Source organism: Phoenix dactylifera, chromosome 3 (genome assembly GCF_009389715.1).
Source record: "Phoenix dactylifera cultivar Barhee BC4 chromosome 3, palm_55x_up_171113_PBpolish2nd_filt_p, whole genome shotgun sequence".
NCBI lineage: Eukaryota > Viridiplantae > Streptophyta > Magnoliopsida > Arecales > Arecaceae > Phoenix > Phoenix dactylifera.
In genome coordinates this window covers 22,231,560-22,246,385 of record NC_052394.1, presented here as the reverse complement: position 1 = coordinate 22,246,385, position 14,826 = coordinate 22,231,560, and the positions used below count along the sequence as shown (strand labels likewise).

At 45.2% G+C, this 14,826-nt stretch overlaps 3 protein-coding genes across 4 annotated transcripts; all 3 read left to right on the top strand.

Moving 5' to 3' along the window:
- Window positions 1-42: 42 nt before the first annotated feature.
- On the top strand, window positions 43-1,321 carry LOC108511277 (RING-H2 finger protein ATL80-like). The gene has a single exon (XM_017842496.3). It carries the CDS (start codon window positions 87-89, stop codon window positions 786-788), a length of 702 nt encoding a protein of 233 aa, XP_017697985.1. The 5' UTR covers window positions 43-86; the 3' UTR covers window positions 789-1,321.
- Window positions 1,322-2,781: 1,460 nt separating this feature from the next.
- On the top strand, window positions 2,782-7,937 carry LOC103705935 (probable monofunctional riboflavin biosynthesis protein RIBA 3, chloroplastic). 2 transcript variants are annotated; one of them, XM_008789851.4, is made up of 7 exons: window positions 2,782-2,939; window positions 3,045-3,363; window positions 4,299-4,520; window positions 4,642-4,967; window positions 5,904-6,033; window positions 7,096-7,392; window positions 7,512-7,937. In XM_008789851.4, exons 1-7 carry the CDS (start codon window positions 2,884-2,886, stop codon window positions 7,551-7,553), a joined length of 1,392 nt encoding a protein of 463 aa, XP_008788073.2. In that variant the 5' UTR covers window positions 2,782-2,883; the 3' UTR covers window positions 7,554-7,937. The 2 variants fall into 2 exon arrangements, with proteins under 2 accessions (XP_008788073.2, XP_008788070.2); XM_008789848.4 differs by having other exon boundaries at window positions 2,790-2,939; window positions 7,577-7,937.
- A 1,058-nt stretch (window positions 7,938-8,995) lies between these two features.
- Window positions 8,996-9,730, top strand: LOC103705934 (histone H2B). Its single transcript, XM_008789847.4, has one exon. It carries the CDS (start codon window positions 9,124-9,126, stop codon window positions 9,577-9,579), a length of 456 nt encoding a protein of 151 aa, XP_008788069.1. The 5' UTR covers window positions 8,996-9,123; the 3' UTR covers window positions 9,580-9,730.
- The last annotated feature ends 5,096 nt before the right edge of the window (window positions 9,731-14,826 follow it).

Here is a 14,826-nt window from a genome sequence, read left to right as displayed (position 1 = left end):
TAAGAACAAGGTTTTATTTATAGCGATACCTCTCTTCATAGCCTTCCGCCTTTCCTCTACCAAAACATATGCAGTCTTGAGATACTATGCCTCAAATCCTAGATTTAGATTGGAAAGAGCCTGTAATTTTATCTGTCTATGCTGTTTGCTTTATACTGCTGCTTGGTAGCTTGTACAAGGTCATCAAAAGGCGCTGTTCACCTGGCTATACGGGTCCATTCTTGTTCAGAAGGAGGACCGGGAGGCGACTTCTAGGCGAGAACAACCCAGACAACGCTTCACCAGGGTTGCAGTGTGAAGGCCTGGCTTCTGCCATCATACAGTCCCTCCCGGCCGTTCAGTTCCGGGAAAAAACGAAGCAGAGTGATGATGGCAGCGGTGCTTGCTCCATTTGCTTGGGGAAGTTTGGAGAAGGAGAGTGGCTGAGATTGCTGCCAAACTGTGCTCACATCTTCCACATCTCCTGCATTGACCCTTGGTTTCGCTCTCACTCCACCTGCCCCTTATGCAGAACCGATGTTTTGTATGCTTCCGGTAGCAATTTCGATTCTCCCGCTTCAGCGAATGGTTTGTTAGGGACGCTACCCAGAGAAAACACGTACCAAGGAAGGCCCCTAGGATATAGTCTTTTAGAATCTGAGGCAGTTCGAAACCAGGAGCTCAGGTGGGAAGCAGTGAGAGGCAATCGGCCCGGGTCAGACTCGGGTGAATCTTTTCCTCAGGTGGGAATGGCACCTTCATCCATGGCCTCAACCTCTCAAATGCCTGAATCAAGCAGCCATCAGTAAGTTTTCGTGGCATTCATTGCTTGTATCATAATCTCAGCATTCTTTCCTGGTTACAGCAGTCTCTCGCCATCATATTATGAGAGATACTCTTCCCAGATCACGTGCAAGTAAATCATGTCCTACGGCTTGAAGCAAAAGAGGTTTGGTGCACCAAAACCATGGGTGGACGTAATTTTGGGTTATCATAGATCGGTTTAGCCGCATAGCTCTTCGCTGGAAGATCTAGGAAAGATGACGAATGAACGAAGCGCCTTATCACCCAAGAGAGAAAGTTGAATGCACCAAGAGCTTCTCCATGGAACAATGTGCCATCGTTTTGTTTGCAAAGGCTTTTCATGTCATTCCTCATTACATCAACAGGTATCCCGAGTGCAGTTTCAAGACGCGAGAAGTAGACGACTTTAGAATGAAAAGGCACGCATGGTGAAGGATTTTTATTTGATGTATAGCTATGGTACATTGAGAGTTCAATGCAATGCGATCGCCTCAAAATAGGCTTGATGTCATGGCAAGGATATCTTTTTTTTCTCCAACTCCTTTTTCTGATTTAACAGAATTTTTTGCATGCATTCATAGCAAAACGACAGTGAAATACCTGAATTATTATTGCTGTTTTATGCCAGCAGTGTGAATAAATTGGATGGACTTGAAGTTAAGCACTGCTTTTTTTTGGATTCTAGTATTTTTTTTCTGCAAATATTTGTGAATGCTCTATTGTTTCTTCTTACGAGCATCAACATTTCTATCCTGATTATCAGGTACTTGGTTTGGAACTATTTAGCTTTTTTTCTTGCATATGTTCCTTTCCTCTCTTGACAATGTAACTCATCTATGCCCCTAGCTCATCTCTGTTGTAAATGTGATTAATCTTCAATAAAAGCCGGATGGCTCCTTTTGCCTCCTCTTTATATATATATATATATAAAAAAACTTAAAGTTAAGCAAGCAAGCAATGGAACTGAAGAAAAGGGAATGATAGCAATAGGGTATTGGAGTCTCCTCAGAAAAAAAGAAAAAGAAAAAACAATGGGGCATCATGAGATCTTCTCAAATTCTGGGAAGCAAATTTGAGAGTCCAATCCACAATCACCACCGTTCATGTGTTGCACGGCAACAATGATGGAGCATCTTGAGTATTGCATCGACAATTGCTGGGCTCAATAACAGAATTTTCATTCTCATGAATATAATTACCTAACTGATTTTGCGTACATTGTGACCTGGCTGTATAGTATCAGTTTAAAGTAAACTTATACGGTGGATGTTATGATAGAATGAAGTTACTAAGTACAAGGAGGTGGATGTTGGGTTAGTGTAAATAATGAACTAGGTTCTGGGTCCGAAACCATAGGCCATTAGAAGAAGCCGGGCTCCAGCCAAACACTCCCCTAAGCTAAGCTCCCCCCGCATCCCCAGTTTTTTCCTTTTTTCACAGACAAGTCTACTTCCAGCCATGATACATCTGTACTGCTGCAAATTTGATATCTGATTTGAAAGCAAGTTACTCATAGAATATTCAGGTGGTGAATTTAGAATTTCAAATTCTAAATTCACATTGCACAATACTTGTGAGTTAGATATACAAATGTGATGAAACTATTCATACATGGCATACTGGTGAAAAGCATCTTTAAGTCTACATATATGCAGTTACATCAAACAAAAACAAAAAAAACGCACATATATGCAGTGTATCCGTGTCATCTTCCCTTTGACTCATTGTCTTAATAAAAACCATTTTTGTATGCAATTATGTAATTCAGATGTCATCCTATAGTCAAATTGTAAGAAGAAAAGGAAGAAAACGGAGAGAAAGCCTGCTTGGTTATTTTGATGGACTACCATCTGTATAGATAATATAATCTCGATGAAATCTATAATATATTGGGGACAATCTTATGTAATCGTGGTCATGATATTGGCTTACCATATCCGGAAGTTGAGGTCTGAATTGTTCCACCTATTTGATGTGGTTCCACTTTCCAAATAAGCAGATAAGTCCGAGCAAAAGCCTAAAGGGAATGCCTGGAGCCTTAAGCTGATAGAGGTATGGAAACGTAAGTTATGAGTTGTCTGTACTTGAATCTCTCCCTGAATGGATTGCCTTCTGGTTAGCTCCACGTTGTTGCCTCATGCTATCACCAACTCAAGGTAAAAAATTTCCTCAAATTCGTGGACTTTATTCATTATTACTCTTCTTCACAAATCTATGTTTTTATCATCTGTTTTTTTTTCGAATTTTGATATATGTATCAGCTTCCACCGCTCCTTTTTCGGTTTGCACAGTCTGGGATTTGGAGTAACTAGAAAAGGATGGTTGAAATTTGGATGTTTTGCAATTGGTGGGGATGGGATGGGGGGTGCAGAAAACATGGAGAGTTATCTGAAGGGAAGGGATAATGGGTCTCTTTCCAGTGAGCTTGATGAATCAGGTGTTTCATTTGGAACTGTGAGTGCTGAAATAACTCAGGAAACGGTAGATTTCTTTGTCAGTGATACGGAGGGCGATCCCGACTGCCCTTCAGAAGGCTTCTCCTCCATTGATCAGGCCATCAATGCTTTACGTCAGGGAAAGGTCTATTTCTAATTCATAATAACTGTCATGTTTCTCTTATTTCATTTGTCTGTCTGATGGCTTGTCTGCATATCAAGCTATATTGAATTCGACCTACTGTGGAGATAAAGTTTTTAGTTCAACATGGTGTACGATGATCAGCTGAAATGGTCCAAGGAAGTTCGATCCTTCCTGAGAGCACTTTTTTGTTTTGATTTTTGAGTAAGATTGCCTTTTTCATCAAATTGCATGCCTTGGTCATCGGTCGCTGGCCTTCTCTGCTAACTTACCTAGTTGCCATTGGTTTAGCTGTCAGCTTATGATGATTTCGAAGATCACATAGGTTATGTCAATCTGTCGTATGATCTTTGTGGATATGGTCAGATATAAACCTTATGTTGAGGAAATCACTGTTGCTATATTATTAAGCTACATCACAAACTAATTGCGTGATGCACTAATTCAGAACTAATAAAAGCATCTCCTTTGAAACAGTGGCTGCCAGCAGAAATTAGTTGGAGAAAGCTTGTTGATTGGGTTTTCATTTATCTCTGCATCAACTTTCTTTTCTTGCTTATCATTTTTTTTTTCAAACTGAGCATATAATTTTTTTTTATCCCTTATAAATTTTTCTAGTATTCAGACCATGAACTATCTTTCTGTGGCACAATGGTCTCTCCTGTCAATTTTGATTGCTCGGAAGAAACTAGAAAATGGAATGAAGCCCATAGAATCTGAATTTGGGTTTAGAGTCCAGTTGGTCTATATTGTCAGACTTAATCTTCAGCCTCCTAGATGTCTTACTTGATCATGAACAGAGATAAAAATGGGTGTCTGCGAGGGACCCCAAGAAGGGCATTTCATGTGTTAGCTTACTATCTGCTCTTGCTTTAGCTTTTCAATCTTTTCCTGTAAAGCGCAGCAGCAGTCAAGTTAATTCATTTATTATTCTCTAGTTTGTGATTGCTGTAGATGATGAAAATGGTGATAATGAAGGGGATCTTATCATGGCAGCGACTCTAGTAAATCCTCGGGCTATTGCTTTCATGATCAGGCATGGTTCTGGAATTGTGTCTGTGGGCATGAAGGAAGAGGACCTGGAGAGCCTGATGATTCCTATGATGTCTCCTATCACTGAAATTGAGGATCTTTCAGCTGCAGCTTCCACAGTAACAGTGGTACTACACATCGAGTTCCAAGAATTTTTAAATTGCTGTAGTTCATGATTCAATAAGCAGTATGGCGAGCATCTACTGGAACTGGAATTGGTTAATTAATTGCCTTTTACTTTCCATCTAGGATGCGAGAGTGGGCACATCTACTGGTGTGTCAGCTGCAGACAGGGCAAAAACAATTCTTGCTCTTTCTTCACCTGATTCTAAACCGGTAGATTTCAGAAGACCCGGCCATGTATTTCCTCTTAAGTATAGAAATGGTGGTGTTCTGAAGAGAGCCGGTCATACCGAGGCATCAGTGGACCTGATTATTCTAGCTGGTTTAAGGCCTGTTTCAGTTCTTTCAACCATCGTCGATCCTGAGGATGGTTCCATGGCAGGACTGCCTGCTTTGAGGAAGATGGCTGAGGAGTATAGTTTACCAATCATTTCGATCACTGATTTGATCCGGTGAGTACATCAGGTAATAAGGCTTGATCATGTATTATTATCATGTATAATCTTTGTCTCCTATATGATCATAATTTTGCAGCATGCATGCATTTCTTTTATTCAGATGAGATCTATATATTGTGATGCGAAATTCTTTTTGGTTAGGAATTCATGTACACCAGTCAATCTAAAGAAGATATAATTTTGATGGCCCAGAAAACAAAAATGAAAAACAAGAAAATAAATGATTAGCTTATAACTCTTAATGTATGTCATGAAAAGCCACTGAGTACACAAAGTGTATAGCACTGGCAGGAGGAAAAGGCCGACCACCGATTAAAACCAACATTGTTAGAACCATTTCATTATCTAGCCAACTTTTAGCTCAGTTATGAATTCGAACCTTCTGTTTTGATAAGTCAAAGACTGCTATGACTTGTGCAAAATATACATCATCTATGCTTCGGGTGTTGTTTCTTTTTTCCAATCACGATGAAGTCATTTCCTGTTATAATAAGACATGAATTTATGATCATTAAGGATATTAATCTGTATGAGGAATTAAAATTAGTCTTTGTAATTACCTGCTGCAGTTACATGGCAATATGAAGATCATAATTTCATGTTCAGCACCCTGTTATGTAATTATAAAATCAATCTCTCAGAAACAGAGATGGTGTATTGGAAATGCTTGCATATACTGGTGAATGGTGATATATCTAATACACTACTGCATATATTCATATAGAAAGGAAAAGGAAAAGGAATCAATCTCTCATCTCTTTGGCATCTTCAATATATGTTTTCATATTATGGACTCCCTGTCATAAATGTCTATTTTACTCTCTCTTTTTTTTTTTCCCGCACACGTGAGATTCCTGATTTTATGCTTCTGCAATGGTGACTGAATTGAAGATCTTGTGCATGTTTTTGCCCATACTGATATTTTTTCAGGTATAGAAGCAAACGTGAGAAACTGGTGGAAAGAATTGCTGTCTCCCGATTGCCGACTAAATGGGGCTTATTCCAGGCTTATTGTTATCGGTCTAAGTTAGATGGCACCGAGCACATTGCTGTCGTGAAGGTATTTGAAGCAAAATGAATATCTGCATCTGCTTTAACTTGTGCACGGTAGTAGGATTGTGTTTTGGGAAGTGAAATGTGTTTAATAACCTAAATAGATGTTTAAAATTTGGAGTTTCATATGACAATATTGATATGGTAATTTACCTTCAGGTGGAATGGTTATGGGATATATCTTATGTTATAAACTTACAGAAGTATTTGACATAAACCGTTACTAAAATTGCATATATCAAAAGAGAACAGAGAAGAATGAATGTCGACAATCTGATATGTAAAATATCCCCCCTGCTGGTTCCTGTAGGAACATCTAAGTTGATAAGGTAACAAGTAGCAGCAGCAAATTGTTCCTTGTTGGAGGAGAAGAAGAATATATGCAAAAGCTCTTGGAGAAGGAAGATATCAACATACACACACACACACATCAGAGAAAAGGAGAGAAGGAAAGATAGAAACCAGTGCCTTTTTTTTTTTCTTATAATCATAATACATTCTGTTGAAATAATCAGATTCATAACAACTGATATGTACCATGCAATTCCTGTTCGAACTCCGCAATCCAAAATCTACACTATCCGACTCTTCTACCAATTTTAAGCCAACACACAATCTACAAATATATAAATCATCCTGAACAACCTTAAAGTAAGAAAACCCAAGCCTCATCAAGTGTTTTTGTTCCTCAAACTGCAGCTCTGCTAGAGTTCAGCTAATCATATCAAATATCACTTTCTCCAATGGGAGCTGTGTTTATGATTTCCTGAGAATGCAGGTATGTATGTGTTGATAGTAGTCTGTAAGTACAAACTGAATAAACTCATAAGTGATTTGAAGGATCTCCGTATCTTCAATGTGCAACTATATAAGCTCTGTATCCTGATGTGAGTTATAGTAGCTTAGCATTCTTTCCTCCTTTGTTTGCCGCCATGACTCAAAGGAAGTCCCATTTATCTTGATACGGCAATGTCAGAAAAATGACAATGATTTCTTTCATGCTTTTGCCAAGCCAGCTTTTTGTCATCATCACATAGAAGAGCATGGGTTGCTTAAAATTAATTTGCAGGGTGATATTGGAGACGGGCAGGATGTCCTTGCAAGAGTGCATTCCGAATGTCTGACTGGAGACATCCTTGGATCTGCTCGGTGTGACTGTGGCAGTCAGCTAGATCTCGCAATGCAGCTGATCGAGAAGGCTGGCAGAGGGGTTTTAGTTTACCTACGCGGTCATGAAGGAAGAGGCATCGGATTGGGACACAAGCTTCGTGCATACAACTTACAGGACCTGGGACATGACACAGTCGAAGCAAATCTGGAACTTGGGTTGTCTGTTGATGCTCGCGAGTATGGCATTGGTGCTCAGGTAAACTTCTGCGAGCTAGCATTGTTCATAGCTCTTATATCTTGAAGAGAGGAAAACTTCATGGTTCTCTTGTTTGCTTTATTGAAATGGGTTCATTAACTCGGTTCTTCTGAAAGCAGGTGGTACTGGTAGTTCTTCTGAAATGGGCTTATTATCTTTGAGAAGCTTTTATTGGTGTCTGCAGATTCTAAGGGACATTGGCGTGCGCACAATGCGGCTGATGACCAACAACCCAGCCAAGTTTGTAGGACTTAAGGGCTACGGTCTGGCTGTAGTTGGGAGGGTCCCAGTTATGTCCCCCATAACAGAAGAAAACAAGATATACCTGGAGACCAAAAGAATCAAGATGGGGCATGTCTATGGTTCAGATCTGCCAGGAACTTTGCCTGGATTCTCATGATGAGTACAGACCAATCAAAGGAGTTGTAAGATGTTTCCAATCTTGGTTGGTTCGAAGTTTCTTCCATTCTTAATTCTGTTACAAGAAACAAAAGAACAAATTTAATTGTGAAAACAAGAAGGGCCATCTTTTCTGCTTCATAATCTTTTGTAACTTGGTGAGTGTTGTTATTGTTGTAACCTGTGTCTAGCAGCTGATGATGGGCATATAAACTTCATAGTAAGGAATCTCACTCTCAGATTTTTATCAGAAAAGGAAAACCTGTATTTATTTTAAGAGTTTTCTTAGGTTTAACTATAGAGATTTTGGAATCAAAAATATATAGTATACTTGATAGAGCTATGTATGTAAAAAAGCCCATAAATAGTTTTCCAGCAACTATAATTCATCAAAGCCCAACCCCAGCCAAACGCTACAGTGTGGACGGTCTTGAAGGTCTTTTGTGTACATAGCACCAAAAAAAAAAACTTTTATATAAATCCAAGATACTTTTATATATATATATATATATATATATATATATATATACGCGCGCTCGTACATGCATGATAAATTAAGATTGATCAAAACAAATAAAAAAAATATATTTGGAGCTTGCGGCCATTCTGGATTTTGGTGTTTTTTTTTAAAATCTTATTTGGATGTGAAAAGAGGAACAACAACTTGGTTTTGAAGATCGGCAAAACATAGCTCTTCATGTTAAAAAAAAGTTGGTATAGCTGAAAAATGTTAGCTTAAAAATCTATGCGAAATTGCTTGAAACTTGTTCCTGCTTATAGATTTAGGTAAGGTTTTTGCCTCCACTGCTCTTTCTTACGAACATTAATATTCTTTTTTCTGATTATCAGTTTGAAACTATTTATTTTTTTTTTCGCGCATATGTCCATCTCCGCCCTCGGAATATACTCGTGCTGTTCTTTATTTTTGCTGTAAATATATTTAATTTTTAATAAAAGCCCGCGGCTTCTTTTGCCTTTCTTTATAATTAATTTTTTTTTTGGAGGTGCCGTATCCTGTACTCCACGTCTTGAAGCCCTAGCGGGATCGACCCACCCACCGAAGCGATTCAGTCGCATCTCAGCCGTCCAATGTCGCCCATCTCCCTTCACAAAACATCAACGGTCACCGATATTGCCAGCTCATCGATCCGGGGCGCAACCCATCGTGCAATCCCCATCCACCACTTTCTCTATATATATATATCTTTATTCTCTCCGCCCAGACCATCTTTCTCCTGCGCGAAGCCTCTTGCATAATTTCCGCTTTCCCCAACACCAGAAATTTCCCAAATCTCTTCTCCTTCTAAATCTCGCCTTCGATCTCGATTCCTCATGGCGCCCAAGGCCGAGAAGAAGCCTGCCGAGAAGAAGCCGGTCTCTGATAAGCCGGCAGAGGAGAAGAAGGCTGTGGCGGAGAAGGCCCCCGCCGAGAAGAAGCCCAAGGCCGGGAAGCGCCTCCCGACCAAGGAGGGCGGCGCCGGCGACAAGAAGAAGAAGAAGGCGAAGAAGGGGAGCGAGACCTACAAGATCTACATCTTCAAGGTCTTGAAACAGGTCCACCCAGATATCGGCATCTCGAGCAAGGCCATGGGCATCATGAACTCCTTCATCAACGACATCTTCGAGAAGCTCGCCCAGGAGTCTTCCAAGCTCGCCCGCTACAACAAGAAGCCGACCATCACCTCCCGGGAGATCCAGACCTCCGTTCGCCTCGTCCTCCCGGGCGAGCTCGCCAAGCACGCCGTCTCTGAGGGCACCAAAGCCGTCACCAAGTTCACCAGCTCTTAGATCTAGGGTTTCTTATCTAATTTTTCTTTTTTAAAAAAACTGCGTAATTGCTATGTTTTTGGGATCTTAGTTTTAGCTTTCGTTTCGATGGAAACGATATGTTGCAAAGCATTGAAAGCAATGAATTAGAAACCTTTGTTTTATTAGTTTATATGTGCTCTGTTTTGGCCTTATGTGAATTTTCTTTGGGTTTCCTCTGAATTTGTTTATTACTTTTATGGCTGGGCATCAGATCGTCATTTTCGTTGAAGTATTATCAGGTTGAATTTGATGGTAATTTGGTTGGGAGTGGTTCGATGATTCGGTGAACAGCTACTCGTCGTTTTAATCACTTTATTCAAATCATTTACTTTTAAATGAGAATTGGTATCCATGAAGGAAATAAAAATCCAAATCTCACCCCCAAACGACCCGCGAAAAAAGATATATCAACTAAAAAATTATCCTAGCGTGTTTCCTCTCTTAAAGAGGCTTTGGTAGGTTCGGGCGGCTGTAACTTCGTAACCGCGCCGTCTGCGCCCTTCGAAGTTTATTTTGCGGGCGTCTGGATTGGGATGGGAGTCGCATCAGAAAGGGTCTGATTGATGAGAGTTCGGATTGAATTTTCTAATCAAACAGCTGCATCATGCATTCTCGTTCCCAACTCTAGCTTCCTCTGTTGGTGAAAAAATGGACCACCCCACAAGTGTAATTATAGCACCCAAATCCATCAGCAAGCTCGAGCTCATCCTAAGTGATGGAGCTCTTCCGCTCTCGAGCTCATCCTAAGTGATCGGGCTCTTCCGCTCTCGAGCTCATCCTAAGTGATCGAGCTCTTCCGCTCTCGAGCTCATAGACCAGAAGGCCGAGACCAGAAGGCTGAGCCCATGCCTTAGCCAAATATCCAATTTCCACCTAACCCTCTAAGGGACCTGACAACTCCACTATAACCTGCCACTATCTCCAAGCCATCAAGGCATAAGATCTTCGCAGGTATTCGGCACGACCTGCCATTAATGCACGAGACTCTCTCAAGTCTCCGATGCACTCAGTCATTTAATGAACACGGCCCAAGACGATCTCCGGATCACTGAACCATCAGAACGTATGGCTCTCCCTGACCGCCGGTTCATTCGGTAATAAATGCACTTACCATCCACGGACCCCAGGCCCACCACAGCCGGCGGTTCAACCACTCCAACAGGTCCGATCGACCGTGACAACTCCCTGATTCCGGTCTGATCCGGTCCCGTTCTCCATTACGCCATTAATGGGCCAAATCGTGCCCAATTATCACAGACAGGGACAAATCCCCCGGTTACCTCCCAGGTAACGTAATCCCCTCCTATAAAAGGGAACCTGGGAGAACCAAGGGGAGGAGGACAACAAAAACGGAAACAGATCCCCGGGACTGAACCCGCCGGGAAGTACAGACACAATTGAGGACATCATCCTCTTCGTCTTCTTTATCTTATCCAAATGTTCTTGCTGTCTTCTCCAGATACTCTCTTCCCTGCTCTCTCCACATACTTGCCCCCTCTGACTTAGGCATCGGAGGGCCGGCGCCGGGGAGCCCGGCCACCGGTTTTCCTTGCAGGACTTGCACACCCCCCCGCAGCGGAGGACACAGCCAGCCGGCGCACACCCCTCTTCGGACGCTCCCACGCCCCACGGTGGAGGACGCAGCCGGCCGGCGCACCGCCGTCCGCCCCCTGTAGCAGCGGAGCTCCTCCTTCCCCGGCTTCGCGGCGGCCCCCGGGTCCAATTTCCAGCAACAGTTGGCGCTAGAGGAAGGGCCCGAGTTCGCTGCCATGAAGCTAAGAAGCAAAGGGGCTTCCAATGCCTCTCAACGACCTCCACCTAGTCCGGAGCGTTCCGTCCGGAACTCATCACCTCCGACCGAGTCAGTTCATCAAGTTCGGCCGGAGCAGTTCGATGCCCTGGTACAACAAGTGCAGGCCCTGGCTACCGCTGTCCAAAGCCTGCAACCCAGGGGCATCCCAATGGCACCGCCTCCTCCAGCTCCAGTTCAACCGGAGCCCCCTACAAGCGGGTTTCCCCTTCGAGTATCATGCTCCAAGTCCCAAACGCTCAGTCCAAAATTCACCATTAAGATCTCCGGTAGATCAAGTTCCACAAGTCCAACTCGAGCACTTCGATGCGCTTGTGCAGCAAGTCCAAGCGCTAGCTATTTGCAGCCCAAAGCCTGCAACAAGTGGAGGCCCCTCCTGTGCCGCCTCCACGGAATCATGTGAAGCAGAGGAAGAAACTTTCTCCTGACTCCCGAGCCATCTCGAATCAGGCATGGCTCCCGCTGCAACGACGTATGTGGGGGCAACCAATGAGAAGTAGTAGTCCAAGTCTCACGTCAACGAGTTGGGGGGAAAGAGAAATAAAAGCTGAGGTCTGGAGAAGGAAAGTTATGGAGCTTTAAAATGGGATTGTAAGCCTCTGTGACAAAGGGTACAGCCCCATTAAATCCCATTATCCTTCCAAGTCTTGTGTCTTCCGGCAGCAAGCAAGAAACCAGCATGTACTCCCTCCTTACGGGCGTAAGTCCTTGGGACGGCGCCCGCGACATTGCTCCCCTTTCAGAGCGTCGCCATCACTGAAGCCCCCGTCGAGCTCATGCAGACCGAGCTCAGAAACCCGAGCGCAAAACACCTAAAAAATCAAGCCAAAGAAGGCCGGTGCCGAACCAAGTCCTGAGGGACTTCGAAGCTCGAGAGCTATCAAAATATCTTCAAAAAGTACAGGACGCCACTTTGGCTTCAAATAAATTCAATATTTTATCTATTTTCAGGTTAGCCAACGAGCTCGGCTCGTGCTCCTGCCCTGACCACGGTCAGGATGCCCCGAGATGTCGGGATGCCTCGATCCGTCGGGATGACCCGAGACGTCGGGATGCCCCGGCTATAGGGACGCCCGAGACGTCGGGATATGAGTTAGCGGTCCTCTCTGACCGGACGAGCTCGGCTCGTGCTCCATCGGCTTCCACCGTCGAGCTCGGCTCGTGCTCCCCGAATATGAGTTAGCGGTCCTCTCTGACCGGACGAGCTCGGCTCGTGCTCCATCGGCTTCCACCGTCGAGCTCGGCTCGTGCTCCCCGAACATGAGTTAGCGGTCCTCTCTGACCGGACGAGCTCGGCTCGTGCTCCATCGGCTTCCACCGTCGAGCTCGGCTCGTGCTCCCCGAACATGAGTTAGCGGTCCTCTCTGACCGGACGAGCTCGGCTCGTGCTCCATCGGCTTCCACCGTCGAGCTCGGCTCGTGCTCCCCGAACATGAGTTAGCGGTCCTCTCTGACCGGACGAGCTCGGCTCGTGCTCCATCGGCTTCCACCGTCGAGCTTGGCTCGTGCTCCCCGAACATGAGTTAGCGGTCCTCTCTGACCGGACGAGCTCGGCTCGTGCTCCATCGGCTATGAGTTAGCGGTCCTCTCTGACCGGACGAGCTCGGCTCGTGCTCCTACCCTGACCACGGTCAGGATGCCCCGAGACGTCGGGATGCCCCAACTATAGGGATGCTCGAGACATCGAGATGAGTTAGCGGTCCTCTCTGACCGGACGAGCTCGGCTCGTGCTCCATCGTCTTCAGCCAACGAGCTCAGCCCGCTCTTCTATTTTTCGATCTCTGCCGACGTCCCCAAAGAACGGAGTCCGAGCAGAGAAGCGTCTTCAGTCGCCTCGGCGCAAGGACGCACACGGTACAAGGTACCCATTTACTTAATGTTTCTACGTTAATGTCTCCATATTGTCTATTTTTGGATCTCTGCCGACGTCCCCAAAGAACGGAGTCCGAGCAGAGAAGCGTCTTCAGTCGCCTCGGCGCAAGGACGCACACAGTACAAGGTACCCATTCATTTAATGTCTTTACATTCTCATTTATCTTTACTTGGATTCTTCTCTGCCGACGTCCCCAAAGAACGGACTCCGAGCAGAAAAAGCGTCTTCAGTCGCCTTGGTGTAAGAACGCTCACAGCACCAGGACGATCGATGACTGAACTACTTCCTTCGCCCGAGCCAAAAAGCAGCTCGGACTCGGAAGTCCGGGGGTAGTGTTGGTGGAAAAATGGACCACCCCACAAATGTAATTATAGCACCCAAATCCATCAGCAAGCTCGAGCTCATCCTAAGTGATGGAGCTCTTCCGCTCTCGAGCTCATCCTAAGTGATCGGGCTCTTCCGCTCTCGAGCTCATCCTAAGTGATCGAGCTCTTCCGCTCTCGAGCTCATAGACCAGAGAGCCGAGACCAGAGAGCCGAGACCAGAAGGCCGAGACCAGAAGGCCGAGACCAGAGAGCCGAGACCAGAGGGCCGAGACCAGAGAGCCGAGACCAGAGAGCCGAGACCAGAAGGCCGAGACCAGAAGGCCGAGCCCATGCCTTAGCCAAATATCCAATTTCCACCTAACCCTCTAAGGGACCTGACAACTCCACTATAACCTGCCACTATCTCCAAGCCATCAAGGCATAAGATCTTCGCAGGTATTCGGCACGACCTGCCATTAATGCACGAGACTCTCTCAAGTCTCCGATGCACTCAGTCATTTAATGAACACGGCCCAAAACGATCTCCGGATCACTGAACCATCAGAACGTATGGCTCTCCCTGACCGCCGGTTCATTCGGTAATAAATGCACTTACCATCCACGGACCCCAGGCCCACCACAGCCGGCGGTTCAACCACTCCAACAGGTCCGATCGACCGTGACAACTCCCTGATTCCGGTCTGATCCGGTCCCGTTCTCCATTACGCCATTAATGGGCCAAATCGTGCCCAATTATCACAGACAGGGACAAATCCCCCGGTTACCTCCCAGGTAACGTAATCCCCTCCTATAAAAGGGAACCTGGGAGAACCAAGGGGAGGAGGACAACAAAAACGGAAACAGATCCCCGGGACTGAACCCGCCGGGAAGTACAGACACAATTGAGGACATCATCCTCTTCGTCTTCTTTATCTTATCCAAATGTTCTTGCTGTCTTCTCCAGATACTCTCTTCCCTGCTCTCTCCACATACTTGCCCCCTCTGACTTAGGCATCGGAGGGCCGGCGCCGGGGAGCCCGGCCACCGGTTTTCCTTGCAGGACTTGCACACCCCCCCGCAGCGGAGGACACAGCCAGCCGGCGCACACCCCTCTTCGGACGCTCCCACGCCCCACGGTGGAGGACGCAGCCGGCCGGCGCACCGCCGTCCGCCCCCTGTAGCAGCGGAGCTCCTCCTTCCCCGGCTTCGCGGCGGCCCCCGGGTCCAATTTCCAGCAA